At 36.2% G+C, this 17,500-nt stretch overlaps 1 protein-coding gene across 1 annotated transcript in view; it reads left to right on the top strand.

The window, feature by feature from the left end:
• Window positions 1-775: 775 nt before the first annotated feature.
• Window positions 776-17,500, top strand: part of filip1l (filamin A interacting protein 1-like) — a 33,071-nt gene continuing 16,346 nt past the window's right edge. The window contains exons 1-3 of the mRNA XM_073825599.1: window positions 776-1,042; window positions 4,341-4,514; window positions 4,584-4,762. Of these exons, the coding sequence (XP_073681700.1) occupies window positions 785-1,042; window positions 4,341-4,514; window positions 4,584-4,762 (611 nt within the window). The 5' untranslated portion in view covers window positions 776-784. The remainder of the gene's footprint in view (window positions 1,043-4,340; window positions 4,515-4,583; window positions 4,763-17,500) is intronic.

The following is a 17,500-nucleotide window of genomic DNA, read 5'->3' as shown; positions in this document are numbered from 1 at the left end:
AACTTAATTCAAAAGGAAAACACAAGATATTTGTTTCTTATTTTAAGCAAAAACTCACTTCATTTTGATATATTTATCTTAAGTAATTTTGATCTTCCAGTAAATGTGTCTTGATTTAAGAATGTTCAGAAATCTATACTGGAAAGCGAGACTGAAACACAGAGCTTGTTTAGTCCTGCAAGTTCATTCAGATCTACGGCTGTTATCTTTCTTTTATAGATGACATCATGACTGATTCATCCTGTGTGTGTGTGTGTGTGTGTGTGTGTGTGTGTGTGTGTGTGTGTGTGTGTGTGTGTGTGTGTGTGTGTGTGTGTGTGTGTCTGTGTGTGTGTGTGTGTGTGTGTCTGTGTGTGTGTGTGTGTGTGTGTGTGAGTGAGAGAGAGAGATGACATCAGTGTGTGCGTGTGCTGAGAACATCTCTTCTTTATTAATGGATCAGCTCTGATCGGCCTGAACATGCTGTGCAAACACACTGGTTTCACAGACTTCTGCTGCGTTTATACAAAGATAAAGAACAAACTCCACTCGTAAAATATGCTTTATGCTGTTTTACAATAGAAATGAAAGTGCCTTACGTCTGAATCATGTTTCTAATTGAGGACGTCTACAAAGAGAGGAGCTTTAAAAGTTTGCATTCATGCTGTTACTCTCCTGTTTGTCACTGTCAAGCTGCTTTGAAATAATCTGGATTGAATGAGGCACTACAGAAAGTAAATATGACTTAATTTGACTTCTGCACGCTTTACAACCCTCTCTGTTTTTCCCGCTCAGGTGCTCGATCATGCGTTCTCGCAGTAACAGTCTGGAGGACACGGTGAAGGCGAAGCTGTCTCCGACCAGAGGACGAGCGCAGAGACAGACGTCTGAGTTCGAGGACGGTCACGGGATGAGACACGCTCATGAAGACACGGACACCGTCCAGAGGAACCCGGCGGAGGGCAGGCGGCGAGCGCAGAGAGAGCGAACGGCGGCCAAGAGTCGAGATCTTTCACGAGACGACCTGCTCTTCCTCCTCAGCATGCTGGAAGGAGAACTGCAGGTTGTGTCTTAATCACAATCACCTTATCTATTTTCTAAATGCATGCTATAGATCTTCTCTCTGGTGACGTATGCAGGATTTCTCTAATCATTTAGTGCTTTTAAACCCCGCCCCTCAAGCTCACGCTCATTTGCATACACTAATGAGAGCCACGCCCCCATCTCAACATCTAATAAACAACCGATGCACAGAACCAAGTCCTGCCCTACATTTGTTTTTCACTGCAACGTAGTCTTGTTTTCTAGTATAAGAATCTAAAATTATTGAATCAAGATGCATTTACTTGACAAGTGAAATGACTTAAGATATTATGTTTAGTTTTCTGAATAAATAATCTAAATTGTGTTAGTTTTTGCTTAAAGCAAGCAATCTGGCAATGGGGTGAGAAAAATAATCTTGTTTAGCCCTTAAATTGGGATTATTTTTCTTACCCCATTGGTAGACATTTTTGCTTGCTTTCAGCAAAAACTAACAAAATTTTGATAATTTTTTTCCAGAAAACAGGATAAAATATCTTAAGTCATTTTACTTGTGTAGATTTAAATATCTTCAAAACGTTTTCTCCTTCACTTCTGCAGAACTTACATACACCAAAGTTTTATTACTTTTTAATTTATTTTATTTTATAATACTTAGCAGTTTTATTCCTATCTATATTCTGAAGGTTTTTACTGAGGCATTTGTTGATATACAATTTTCCTGAGTTTTTCTAACATTTTAGTCATGGCAGAAACATTTTTTTATGTCTGTTGACAGTATTTTCTGATTTATGGAGTGATAAAAAGAGAAATCCAAAATTCTCTCAGTAAAAATCTTCAGAATATAGATAGGAATAGAAGTGTAAAGTTTGGAAGTATGAAAGTGGAGGAACCTAAACATAAGAAATTGGAATTGAAATCCACGGATGCAAATAGATGAACTGTAATAAGGCGAGACACTACAAACAAAACCAGTGTTTTTCACTGATTTTGGCTTGTTTTGCTTCCATAACATCTTTCAAACTAATGGCAGGAAACATCCAAAACACACATTCAAGTGTGTATTTTATTGCACGTTATCTGTTTGCGTCTGTATTTCAATCTCAATTCATAACTTTAATGAGTTTTTCCTCCACTTCAGCAGCACTTACATACACCAAACTTATCAGTTTTATTCCTCTCTATATTCTGAAGGTTTTTACTGAGGGATTTGTTGATATATAAATCTCTTGAGTTTTTATAACATTTAATTCCTAAAAACATGGCAAAAACATTTTTTTTTCTGTCTGTTGACGGTATTTTCTGATTTATGGAGTAATAAAAAGAGAAATGCAAAATCCCTCAGAATACAAATCTTCAGAATATAGATAGGAATAGAAGTATAAAGTTTGGAAGTATGTAAGTGGGGGAACCTAAACATATGGATTAGAATCGAAATCTACAGATGCAAATGGTTGAACTAATTAGGCGAGACACTACAGACAAAACCAGTGTTTTTCATGCACTGAATTTTGAGATTTTGGTCTATTTTGCTTCCATGACATGCTTTCTTTCAGACTAGTGGAAAGGAAACATCCAAAATATACAACTAAGTGTTTATTGTATTGCATTTTATCCACTTGCATTTTTAGATTTCAATCACAGTCTATATCTTTAAAGAGTTTTTCCTCCACTTGAGCAGCACTTACATACACCAAACTTAGCAGTTTTATTCCTCTCTATATTCTGGAGGGTTTTGCTGAGGGATTTGTTGATATATCATTCTCTTGAGTTTTTATAACATGTTATTCTTAAAAACACAGTGAAATTCAAACATTCTGACTTTTTGAGTTATTTTCAGATTTATGGAGTGATAAAAAGAGAAATCCAAAATCCCCTCAGTAAAAATCATTGGAATATAGACAGGAATGAAACTGTAAAGTTTGATGTTTGTAAGTGCTGCTGAAGTGGAGGAGAAAAAGTTTAAATATATGGTTTGGAATTAAAATCTATGAACTCAAAAGACGAGACAAAGCCAGTATTTTTTATGCATTTTTTTTTTAATTTTGAGATTTTGGTCTGTTTTACTTCCATAACATGCCTTCTTTCAGACTAGTAGAAGGAAAACATCCAAAATACACATTCAAGTGTGTATTTTATAGCACTCTATTTGTTTGGGTCTGTATTTCAATCTCAATCCATAACTTTAAAGAGTTTTTCTTCCACTTGAGCAGCACTTACAAACACCAAACTTGGCAGTTCTATTTCTCTCTATATTCTGAAGGTTTTTACTGAGGGGTTTGTTCATATATCATTTGCACTGATTTATACAGCATTTTATTCCTAAAACATTATGAAAACGAATTTTATGCAGTGTTAAAAAGAGATATCCAAAATCCCCTCAGTAATAATAAATCTTCAGAATATAGACAGGAATAAAACTGTAAAGTTTGGTGTGTGTAAGTACTGCTGAAGTGGGAGAGAAAACTTTTATGGATTGGATCAGAATTAAAATCTACAAACTTGAATAGATAAACTGTAATAAGGCAGGACACTACAGACAAAACCTGTGTTTTTCACACACCGGTCAATTTAGAGATTTTGGCCAATTTTGCTTCCATAACATTCTTAAGTGTTCATTTTATTGTTTTATCCACTTGCGTATGTAGATTTCAATCACAATCCATATCTTTAAAGTTTTTTCTCCACTTCAGCAGCACTTACATACACCAAACTTTGCAGTTTTATTCCTCTCTATATTCTAGAGGGTTTTACTGAGGGGTTTGTTGATATATTATTTTCTTGAGTGTTTATAATATGTTATTCCTAAAAACACAGTGAAATTCATGTTTTCTGCCTTTGACAGTGATTTATGGAGTGATGAAAAGAGAAATCCAAAATCCCCTCAGTAGAAACATCAAACTCTACTATGGCAACAAAACCAAACAAGAATTTTATACCTGGCTTCACGCAATCTTCAGATTTATGTTCTGGAAACGAATGCAAGTTGTGGCATATTATTGCGTATATAAACATAACATTTCAGAAAAGTGTTCATACAAAAAAAAGTGTTTTCTTAGTAGTAATCAAATTCATAGTTACATTTCACCTTTTCACCTGTGCTCTCTTGACTTATATGAGGCAGAATGTCAAAAAGTTCAAAACAAAAAGACATCAGTCAGTCCCTGATGAAATTAAACCAACATACATAAAGGGGAAATTAATTAAAGCTCCAGGCGGTTAATATTCATCCAGTTTTAAATGAAAACACAGAAGCCCTTCACCGTAATGAATTCATAGATTGTTTCTGTGTTTTAATGACACGCGTGTGTTTGCTGCAGGCCAGAGACGAGGTGATCACCGTCCTCAAAGCCGATAAAATAGATCTGGCTCTGCTGGAGGCCAAATACGGCTTCGTGACGCCGCCGAAGGTCCTGAAAGCGCTGCAGAGAGACGCCATCCAGGCCAACAACGGCAGCTGGCAGGAGGACATCTACGAGAAGCCCATGAGCGAGGTACCAGAGTCTCCTTCGGGCTCCGCGCCGGCCCTTAGCGTGTTCTAAGCGTGTTTGTGTGTGTGTCAGTTGGACAGGCTGGTGGAGAAGCAGCGGGAGACCTACAGACGGATGCTGGAGCAGCTGCTGCTGGTGGAACGAGCTCACAGACAGACGCTCAACCGGCTGGAGGACGAGAAGAGGAACCACGGCGACTTCATGAGGAAGAGCGATGAGTTCACCAGCCTGCTGGAGCAGGAGAGAGAGAGGTCAGAGCTGTGCTTCTGTGTCCTGGGGTTTCATTTATATAGAACAAAGTCTAAAGTGTATCATTCAGTTCTGATGCAAACACTTCTGCTATATAGGTATATAGGAACACATGAGACATGCGCACTAGAAAACGTCATCCAGTCCAGAGACTGAATCAGTATCATCATACAGACAAACGGGAGATTGTGGGTTAAATGTTGATTACTAAAATAATTTATGATGAATCATTTTTAGTTATTTCTTAAACACTATTTTAATTTCACATTTGTGACCCTGGACCCAAAATCAGTCATAAGGGTACATTTTTTTAATTTGAGAAAAATGTATGTATAGTTTGTTGAAGTATGACAATATTTGGCCAAGATACAACTATTTGAAAATCTGGAATCTGAGGGGGCAAAACAATCAAAAAATTGAGAAAATCGCCTTTAAAGTTGTGCAAATGAAGTTCTTCGCAATGCATATTACTAATGAAAAATGAAGTTTTTATATGTTTACGGTAGGAAATTTACCAAATGTTTATGGATCATCTTAATATCCTAATGATTTTTGGCATGAAAGAAAAAATGATCATTTTGACCCATACAATGTACTGTTGGCTATTGCTACAAATATATACCTGTGTTACTTAAGACTGGTTTTGTTCTCCAGGGTTACATTTGTATCATTTAATTATTTTGTGGTAAGTGCTTTACATTTATTTTTTTATATATATAATTATTTATTTAAATGTATCATTTTTATGATTTGTTACTTTTTAGTTTAATTGATCATGATTTATTTTAATTTAGCTTTTTTTCACTTTAAGTGTTTTATTCATTTATTTATTTTTAAATATGTAATTTTTATGATTTCATAAATGTTACTTAGTCTTATTTGTAACTTTTTAAATTTAGCAGTTCTTTAATTTGTTTCTTTTTTTCAAATTATCTTTTTAAATGTGCCACTTTTATTATTTGAATTTGAATTTTAGTTAGGTCTTATTTGGTTTATTTTAACAGTTTAATTCATTTTAAGTCTAAGTGTTTTAAGTAGTTTTTATTTTAAAATGGTTTATTTATTTCTGTATTTAAATGTGCTGTTTTGAATCTTAGTACTTTTAATTTCTTTCATTTTTAGTAAGTGTTTTAACTTCTTTTAATTTTAAAATTATTTATTTAAATGTGCCATTTTTATGATGTAGTACATTTTAGTTAGTTTTAATTGTCTATTTAACATTTTTAGCATTTACTTATTTTTTTGTATGTTTAATTATTTATTTATTTTTTATTTGCCTTTTTAATGTTTGAATGAATATTGCTGTGTGAATGTGCTGTTGTGTAATTCACCACGACTCTGGCTGAAGCGATCATATTATCAGTGTTTAGCTTTTTTGGTTTGGCGGAGTGTGTGTGTGTGTGTGTGTGTGTGTGTGTGTGTGTGTGTGTGTTGCATTGTGGTGCTGATCTGTGAGTGTCCTGCAGCTCTGTGGTGTTTGCAGTGGTTTATTGAGAGAATCAGGACTCATTAAACAGTGACTAGTTTAAACAGATCACGATACAGTTTCTGTTTTTCAGTCAGCAAACAAAGGTTTTCTCCACACGTCTCTAGAAAGCGTACGAGATCCATCAGTGATTGTTTGTTTATGTTTTCAGATGTGTGTTGATCTATTGTTGCAGGATTCATTGTAGCAGCATGACATCATTTCCTCTCCGCCGCGTGCTGACATTACATACACACGCGAGTATGTGCAGCAGAACACGTCTGTCTCTCTGTCTGTCTCTCATCATGTTCGATCGGGACGTTCCAGTCCAGCCCAGATCGTGAATGAGGAACCGAACTCAACCGTCCAGATTGGACAAAGATCTGAGACCAATATATCCTGCCAGAGACATATTTAGCTAATGATGTTTCCATTTTCATTGCCTTACAAGGCTCTTAAAAATAAGTCCGAGTAGATGAAAATAAGCCGCGCTGATAATATATCCAGAAGCAGAAATAGAGCCGCCCGGTGCCTTTTTAAAGAAGGAATCGAACGCTGGTGTGAGTAAAAATATCCTGCGGGATTCAGACACATTCACACTCGCTGGCCTCCGATGAAGAGACTCATCTTTCCAACACCAGTTAAATAAAGCAAAAGGCTTCAGGGCTGATGGACAATGTCAAGCCAAAATTATTTAGATGGTTTTTACAAAATGCATTTTTTTCAAAGAAAATAATAACATTAATGTTTATAATATCTTTATTAGTAAATCTTTGTTTGACAGTTTCATAAATCAGACTATAGCTGGACGATTATAGAGTTAGATTTTAATGAAATAAATTATCGAGAACTTTAAACTAAAAATCGAACAAACAAAAACATGATTTTTGTTACTTTCAATAAAGCAAATGTGAACCGAAATAATATAAAACATCAAAAGTTTGCTTCAGATAGTTTCAAGAAATCATTTCTCATTTTCTTTTAGTTTAACTTGATGTACTAAAATAACTAAAACTGAAATAAGAATTAAATATATAAATATTATCTAAACAAACAAGAAATAAAAATGACAAAAACACAACAAATTTACAAAAACTAAAAAACTAAAGCAAACTCAAAATATTAATAAAAGACAAAATAGTAAATGATCCAAAACATTGTTCTTTGGGTGTGTTGGTTAAACTATAGTTAAATCACAACAAAAAAACGTATTTTAACCAGTTTGAACTTAAAAACATAAGTTCAGTTGCTGCCTTTGTTGCAATCGTCGTGTAAGTTGTTAAATTACATTAAACCGACTTAAAAAATGAAGTTGAATTTCATATATAATAAAAACGTTGAAATTGATCAACTGATTTTGATGCGTTAAAGTAATGTGAAAACATGAGATGTGGTTTGAGGTTTTCTGTGGTCAGCGAGCTGAAGATCCAGATGTAGTGTGTGTTCATTGATCTTCTCCTGTGAGTGAACGAACATTAATGCCAAATCAAACACTGCAGACGTGTTTACAGATGTGTGTCAGTGAATGTGAGCTCATTTGGCCCCGGGCCCTTCAGCGCATGATGTAATGTGATTACATATCTGTGATAGAGCGCTCTAAACCACACTCACTCAAACACACACACACACACACACACACACACACACACACACACACACACACACACACACACACACACACACACACACACACACACACACACACACACACACACACACACACACACTAACAATAAACACACACTAAACTCATACAACACTCCCACGCACATTCTACACACGTACACACTTGCACACTTATGCTTCTCCCATTTGCTCTTTTACATTGACTATCACTCTATATGGACTAATACAATCATGTACAAGTTTCTTAGAATATACTCTGATAAATGTAAGATTGACTTGAATGGTATGAGATGACTGGATGCTTTCAGCTGATTTCCTGTTGAACTGTCAGCAACTGAACTGCAGCTCTATTTCAAATATAGTGAATTAAGCTACAAACTCCATCATAATGAACAATGTTTCCTGACATGTATTCACTAGTTAGCAGTAAACCGGTTACCTCACCTCAATATGTTCCTAGATTTGAGTTGGGTGTTATCTTTGGAATGGAAATAATGGTAAACATCAAACTTTTTTTCGCTTATTTCAGTTAATGTCATAAAACTAGTACTGACAGTGTCGTGTAAACATGCCTGAAGACGCAAAAAGCAGAGGAACGGACAAACTGAATCATTTGAGTGAGTCATTTACGCTGGAACCGCTCCGATTGATTCAAACTCGTGACTTTGGTCATTCAGTTCAAGCGATTCACTAGCAAACACCAGATCAAAAAAGCTATTCAATTTAGAATTTCCACATCTCTTGTAATGATTTAAAAAAGCATAATCAATGTTTGCGAATCATTTGATCTAGATCGGGACGTCAGTGCGTGTTCACGACTCATTTCAGAGCAAAGCGACCGTGATTCATTTCGTGAATTGAATTGAATGAAGTACAGAATAATTCATGAATCATTTGATTTAGATCGGGACTTTGGTGCGTTTTTGTGAATCATTTGATTTATTTCAAAGCTTCGGAGTAGGTCCATGATTCATTTCGTGAATTGAATGATTCGTGAACCGCAATCCGAAGCCCCGAACTGAAATTATGGTTCATGAATCATTCGATTAATTTCAAAGCTTCGGAGTAGGTCCGCGATTCATTTCGCCAATTGAATGATTCACGAACTGCACTCTGAAGTACAGAATAATTCACGAATCATTTGATTCAGATCGGGATGTTGGTGCGTGTTCGTGAATCATTTGATCCATATAAAAGCTTCGGAGTAGGTCCGCGATTCATTTCGCGAACTGAATGATTCGCGAGCTGAGCTCCGAAGCCCCGAACTGAAATTATGGTTGTGCTCGCGAATCATTTGATATAGACCAAAGGTTCGGAGTAGGTCCGCGGTTAATTTGCGAATCGTTTGCGAACTGCGCTCCGAAGTACCGGATGGTTCACAAATCATTTGATTCATATCAAAGCTTTGGAGTAGGTCCGCGATTCATTTGGTGAGTTGAATGATTTCAATTCGAATTGAATGATTCTCGAACTACACTCCGAAGTACCGAACAGTTCGCGAATCATTTGATTCAGATCGGGATGTTGGTGCGTGTTTGCGAATCATTTGATTCATATCAAAGTTTAGAGTAGGTCCGCGATTCATTTGTGAATTGAATGATTTGCGAACTGCGCTCCGAAGCCCCGAAATGAAATTATGGTTCACGAATCATTTGATTCAGATCAAAGCTTCTGAGCAGGTTCGCAATTCATTTCGCAAATTAAATTCAGATTAAACCATTAAGGCAGTACATTTACGAAAACAAAGCAAAGAAAAAGAAAGAAGAAGAAAAAAGAATAAACAAATACAAACCCCTTAAGAAAATTTGTTCTTAACCACAGTTTTACGACAAATACGTGGTTAAACATGGGTTGTGTTGCAAAATCATGGCTTGGTTTAACTACAGTAACCATGCTTTCTTCCTCTAAAGAGGACACACAGGATGAATATAGAGATGCAGTTTTCACTGCTTTAGGAACAGAACTTCATCCCATAGTTTCCATGTACTTGTCTAGATCAACTAAATAAAAGTAAATAAAAGAGAGGTTTGGAGACAGATTTTTGTTAATGTATGTGACATTTAGCTAGCAGGAAACAAATGAATTCAGTTATATTTTCTTTATTATTTTTTCAGCAGTCAAACTATCTAAAGAAAACATCTTTAAAACAGAAAAGTCACTTCCAAAATGAGATCAGATGAACGTGAATAAATCTGTCAAACAAGTGAATGAATGACAAAAACAGCAACTCACTTCAATGTCTGACTTTACGTATTATAATTACGTCTATAAGCTTTTTGTGAAATTTGGATGAACTCATGAATCTTTTGTTTGATCTCTTCATATTTAAGGAGAGAACTTTAGTTTCCAAAGACAGATATGACTTGTTATGATTTTCAAGGGTGTAGAATTTAGTAGAGATGACAAGTATCCACACACTACTAAACTGACCCTAGCAATCATTTTGATCAAACAGTTAAATGTGTGTTGAAGAATGAAGAAATCAAACCTACAGCCCTGGTACACACACACACACACACACACACACACACACACACACACACACACACACTCACACACACACACACACACACACACACACACACACACACACACACACACACACACACACACACAGACACACACAGACACACACACACAGACACACACAGACACAGACACAGACACAGACACACACACACACACACACACACACACACACACACACACACACACACACACACAGACACACACAGACACAGACACACACACACACACACACACACACACACACACACACACACACACACACAGACACAGACACAGACACAGACACAGACACACACACACACACACACACACACACACACACACACACACACACACACACACACTCTCACACACACACACACACACACACACACACACACACACACACACACACACACACACACACACACACACACACACACACACACACACTCACACACACACACACACACACACACACACACACACACACACACACACACACACACACACACACACACACACACACACACACACACACACATTGTGGGTTTTTTTAGGTCTCGTTTTCTTCTCCCCCTCACAAATGTGTGTTTTTTCTCTGGAAGGAGCTGAACTCCTTGTAAGGAATAGATCTGGATTACAGAGGAATCTTCAGGAGTTTCCACAGCTGTCGTGTCAGAGGAAGTCGTTCAGTGTAATTCGTTCTTCAGCTCGTGTCACGGGGGTTGCGGCGTGTTTTACAGTGATGAAGTGAAGAACGGCTGTTTTACAGCTCCGCTCGCCATCCATCACGTCCTGCGTCGCGTCTGTTTGCGTTTGCTTTAGTCTCGCCGCTCTTCTGACGCTCGCTTTCAGAGAAATTCATCCAAATGAAGTTTATGCTTAAAAGAAGACCAGAAAAACAAAGCTCATTCAAACACTTTCTGTCCCCATTGGCAGGTATTTGTTCTCAGTTTTGATGGATTAGTATCTTGCGTCATTGCGCATCTCCACCAAATGCCTCTTGATTTAGGAGTGTTTAGATGTTTACGCTGGAATACCAGACTGAGATCCTGAGGAACGTCTGCAGCGTTTCTTCAGCCCATCCGTTCAGATGTTTGATGGTGTCAGGGTATAATTTAGTTCCAGAAGAGGCATTACTTATGAAGCGGAGGCCGGCGTGGGCCGCTCTGTGTGGTTTCTCGTGTGCGGTTTGAGCCCAAATGAAGGCTGACTGAGTTCTGTTGAGGCGAGGCCACATTCACCAGAGAGGAACTGACCGATTCCTCGCTTACATCTGCATCCGTGCTGAAATCCAAAGTCGTTTACTTACATTGAAGATTTCGGTATCGGAATCGAACCCGTGACCTACTGCTAGAGCTACAGGAATGTGTTCAGATGAAATCACTACAAAACAGCACTAAAGAATATAATAGATTATTGATGACTCCTAGCAGACGTTAAATAGTTTGCTTTCTGAATCTGTTCATTAATGTTGTTTATTGACGTTCGCTGATACACCAGCGATTCACAAACTGTAGGGAAACGGTTTGAACTACAATATTTCACAACTTATTCACAAATAATTACAAAGAAACAGCAAGTAACACCTCGAATTCATAAAAGATTGAAGTTGAAAACAGTACATTAGTATTTACTTGCATACCCCAAATTTTTTTTTTTTACCACTTTTTAAAAAAAAAGAATAAATCAGATGATCAAAGCTTTACAGTTCACGAACCATACTTCGAAGCCCCGAACTGAAATGATTTTTTTGCGAATCATTTCCGATTTTGATTTTAAATTATTTGCAAACTTCGCTTTGAAGTCCTGATTTGAAATTATGTTTCGCTAATCATTTGATTCAGATCAGGATATCGGTGCGGGTTCGCAAATTATTTGATTTAGCTCAAAGCTTCGGAGCAGGTCCATGATTCATTTCACAAAATAAATGATTCGCAAACTGTGCTCTGAAGCCCCAAACTGAAATTATGATTCGGGAATCATTTGATTCAGATCGGGACTTCAGTGTGGGTTCACAGATTATTTGATTCAGATCAAAGCTCCGGAGCAGGTTCATGATTCATTTCGCTAATTGAATGATTCACAAACTGTTCTTCAAAGTCCTGATTAGAAATAATAGTTTGTGAATTATTTGATTCAGATCAAAGCTTTGGAGCGGGTCTGCGATTCATTTAGCAATCAGATCTGCTCTGAAACTTTGATCTGAATCAAATAATTTGCAAACATGCACTGAAGTCCTGATCTGAATTAAATGATTCACAAACCCAATTTCAGTTCAGGGCTCGGTTTGCAAATCATTCAATTCAGATCAGGACTTCAGTGCGGGTTCACGAACATGCAAAAAAAACATCAAATAAAATCGAAAAATCCAGAAACAACATGTAAAAATTTTTTTTACTTTAATTGCATAAAGCATTTTCACAGTTGAAACCTGATGGTCCGTGTCGCAACTTATCTGATTATTTGTGTTTTTGATTACTAACACAAAATATTAAATATTTTTGAAACCATTTTTCAATAAACTGATTAAAAAACATACTAAAAGTTCTATTGTTATTATTGAACATTATTCAAAGTCAAACTAGACTTTGAATAACGGATTTCTAATGTGTGTTTGCACATCATCCTCATCATGTTTAATAATCTTTAACAACTAAAAACTGCAATATTATTTAAAATGACTTATGCAAGTATTTTATCTAAATAAAACACAAACACATCTCTCTTAGCTGCCGGTCAGACGGACACAAACAGCAGGACTGTGGTGAACATCTGCCTGATCTGTACTGTGTTCATCTACGGCTTTACAGTATGATAGAGCGAGAGCAGATGAACCCTAAATCACTCTCATTCCCCGTGAGATTCCAGTGCGATGGTCGTGTGCCAGAATCCAGCAGGAGTCGACAGGTACGGCCTCGCTCTGACCTCAGATCAGCCTTCAGTGATCAGATGAGTCTCTGGCACTCGTGTTTCAGTGGCTGGCTTTAGTTTGTGAGTTTATCTTTCCATGTGATTGTTGGTTTTAAAGGCGCCGTTTCACAGACCGACAGACAACGTGCAAAATCGAAGAGTCACAAAGTTTTACGGGCTCACGACGTTTCTTGGAAGCTCCTGTAGAAATGTAATTGGAATCATCTGGAAGAGCGAAAAACTCTTTTTGCTGTTGACTCAAAACTCAAAAACCCCAAACCCAAAGCAGTAACACACACAGGTACTTCTGCCTTGTATCTGTACCTGAGTATAAAAACCTCCCCAGAATTGACTAAATGTGCTCACCCTCAGTCCATCCTAAATTAGGATGGGTTTGTTTGTTCATCAGATTTGTAGACATGTGTGATTCCATCACTGTGTCACCAATGGATCCTCTACAGTGAATGGGTGCCGTCAGAATGAGAGTCCAAACAGCTGATAAAAACATCACAATAATCCACAAGTAATCCACACCACTCCAGTCCATCAGCTAACATCTTGAGAAGACAAAAGCCACATATTTGTTTTGAACTGTAAACTGTGCTTTGTGAGATGTAGAAGTTTACATCTCGCAATTCCGACTTTTTTTAAACAAGTTTACATCTTTTTACAAGTTTACTTCTTTTTTTTTTTTTTACAAATTTACTTCTTTTTACAAGTTTACATCTTTTTAGTTACAAGTTTACATCTTGTTTTTTTTTTTACAAGTTTACAATCTGACTTTTTTTTACATGTTTACATTTTGCAATTCTGACAGTTTTTTTTTACAAGTTTACATCTCGCAATCTGACTTTTTTTTACAAGTTTACATCTCGCAATCTGACTTTTTTTTACAAGTTTACATCTCGCAATCTGACTTTTTTTTTACATGTTTACATCTTGCAATTCTGACAGGTTTTTTTTACAAGTTTACATCTCGCAATCTGACTTTTTTTACATGTTTACATCTTGCAATTCTGACAGTTTTTTTTTACAAGTTTACATCTCGCAATCTGACTTTTTTTTACAAGTTTACATCTCGCAATCTGACTTTTTTTTTTACATGTTTACATCTTGCAATCTGACTTTTTTTTTACATGTTTACATCTTGCAATCTGACTTTTTTTTTACATGTTTACATCTTGCAATTCTGACAGGTTTTTTTTACAAGTTTACATCTCGCAATCTGACTTTTTTTACATGTTTACATCTTGCAATTCTGACAGTTTTTTTTTACAAGTTTACATCTCGCAATCTGACTTTTTTTTACAAGTTTACATCTCGCAATCTGACTTTTTTTTACAAGTTTACATCTCGCAATCTGACTTTTTTTTACAAGTTTACATCTCGCAATCTGACTTTTTTTTACAAGTTTACATCTCGCAATCTGACTTTTTTTTACAAGTTTACATCTCGCAATCTGACTTTTTTTTTTTTACAAGTTTACATCTCGCAATCTGACTTTTTTTTACAAGTTTACATCTCGCAATCTGACTTTTTTTTTTACATGTTTACATCTTGCAATTCTGACAGTTTTTTTTTACAAGTTTACATCTCGCAATCTGACTTTTTTTACAAGTTTACATCTCGCAATCTGACTTTTTTTTACAAGTTTACATCTCGCAATCTGACTTTTTTTTTTACATGTTTACATCTTGCAATTCTGACAGTTTTTTTTTACAAGTTTACATCTCGCAATCTGACTTTTTTTTACAAGTTTACATCTCGCAATCTGACTTTTTTTTTTACATGTTTACATCTTGCAATTCTGACAGTTTTTTTTTACAAGTTTACGTCTCGCAATCTGACTTTTTTTTTACAAGTTTACATCTCGCAATCTGACTTTTTTTTTACATGTTTACATCTTGCAATTCTGACAGTTTTTTTTTACAAGTTTACATCTCGGAATCTGACTTTTTTTTGCAAGTTTACAATCTGACTTTTTTTTTACAAGTTTACTTTTTTTTTTTTACAAGTTTACTTTTTTTTGTTACAAGTTTACATCTTTTTTTCCCATCAGTTAACATCTTGAGAAGACAAAAGCTGAAACAAATCCATCATTAAGATGTTTTTAACTAAAATATGAGCCTATAATCCATAATAACCTCTCTCACATCAAAATCCAGCCACATATTTGTTTAGAGCTGTTTTGGCTTGTAAACGGTGCTTGATCTGTGCAGATTTCTCTCCTGATTCAAACCATACAACGTTTTCACTGGAGGGAGCGTTATTATTGATTATGGACTTTTAGTATTTTAGTTCAAATGTCTTAATGACGATTTGTTTCAACTTTTGTCTTCTCCAGATGTTAACTGATGGACTGTGGATTACGTGTGGATTATTGTGATGTTTTTATCAGCTGTTTGGACTCTCAGGATCCATTACTGAGGCAGTGATGGAATGACACATTTCTACTAATCTGATGAAGAAACAAGCTCATCCTAATTTTGGATGAGCACATTTTCAGCTAATGTTAATTTTTAGGGTGAACTATTCTAAGGTGGAAGCGTTAAGGAAGCTTTACAGCTGTGTTCTGTGTTTTCTCTGTTTACTCATGTTCCTCATTCCACTCTGTGTTCCTCATGCAGTAAAGGCCTAATGTGTGTCCTGTGATCTGCTGAGTCACACGTCTGTGTTCAAACACGCGCTCAGTGATGAAAGCGTCAGTCTGTGGATGAGAGTGGATTATATAAGACAGCAGATGAGTTTACTGATGTTTAGAGGATCTGGAGATGCTCTGTGAAGGATGAAAGCCTCCATTCTGGTCTCAGCTGAAGCTCACAAACACCTCGGAACAGAAAAGCCTCTTGTTCTTCCACGCTCCGATCACAAACGGGCCGGCACTGCAGGGATTTAAACCAACGTCTCGTCTCTCATCTAGATTTGTCCCGTTGTGATCAATGAAGCTTCTGTTCCTCACGTGTCGGTCTTCACAGAGCAGACATGATCTCACTGCTGGTTTGTTGCTGTAATTATCATCAAACCGTCTGCTGTAATCGAGCTGAAGAGAATGAAGCGGGACAGTTGCGTTTATCAGATTAGAGCTGGATGGTGATAGAATTTATGCTTTGTGATGATATAAAAAAATCAAGCAACACACACACATATATATTATTATTTGGAATATTTGGTTGAGATTCAAACTCAGATCAATCTTTGTCAGATAAAAACGTGTGAGAATCAAATACATAATATAGAGTTTACCAGTTATTAAGTCTGAATGTTAATGAATAAAAGCCAAATATGTGACCCTGGAGCACAAAACCAGTTTTAAGTAGCACGGGTATATTTGTATATAGCCAGAAATACATTTTATGTGTCAAAATTATCTATTTTTCTTTTATGCCAAAAATCATTAGGTTATTAAGATCATGTTCCATGAAGATATTTTGTAAATTTCCTACCAAAAATATATAAAAACTTAACTAAGAACTTCATTTGGACAACTTTAAAGGCGATTTTCTCAATATTTAGATTTTTTTGGACCCTCAGATTCCAGATTTTCAAATAGTTGTATCTCAGCCAAATGTTGTCCTGTCCTAACAAACCAGACATCAATGGAAAGCTGATTTCCATACATTTGAAAAGCTTTTAAAGTTTTGTAGTTTTTACAAGTTTATAGTTGAGTTCAGTTTGACCTCGAGAGGATTGTTGTGTTTTCCGACTGAAGATGAGAAACTAGTTATTAACAACTGAACAATTACTGCAGTTGTTAAAGCAGTTGTTGAGTTTAATGGTTGAGAGTTTAACATTTCTCACATTCAATCAGCAGTCATTTAATGCTTTAAAAAACATACTAAAATGTGTTTTTTGAGAATCTAAAAATGCCTGTAGTTCTGTGTAAGGTGTACGTTTAGATGTAGGGTTAAAGTAAGGGAATAGAAAATACAGTTTGTACAGTAGAAAAACCATTATGCCTATGGAATGAACCCATAAAACATGGAAACCTGTGTGTGTGTGTGTGTGTGTGTGTGTGTGTGTGTGTGTGTGTGTGTGTGTGTGTGTGTGTGTGTGTGTGTGTGTTACAGTTTTTTTTTTACAATCGCTAGAACACATTTCTCAATAGTTAGGTCACTTTTTTTAAAGCTCTTCACACTGTGAGCACAACATCAGTCCATGTGGGCTAAACTGTGGATCAATTATCATTGCTTTGGCACAAAATGCATTAATTGACGATATCTGTCAA

Source organism: Garra rufa, chromosome 20 (assembly GCF_049309525.1).
Source record: "Garra rufa chromosome 20, GarRuf1.0, whole genome shotgun sequence".
NCBI lineage: Eukaryota > Metazoa > Chordata > Actinopteri > Cypriniformes > Cyprinidae > Garra > Garra rufa.
The sequence above is the reverse complement of the archived record's forward strand: the minus strand, read 5'-3'. Positions and strand labels throughout refer to the sequence as shown.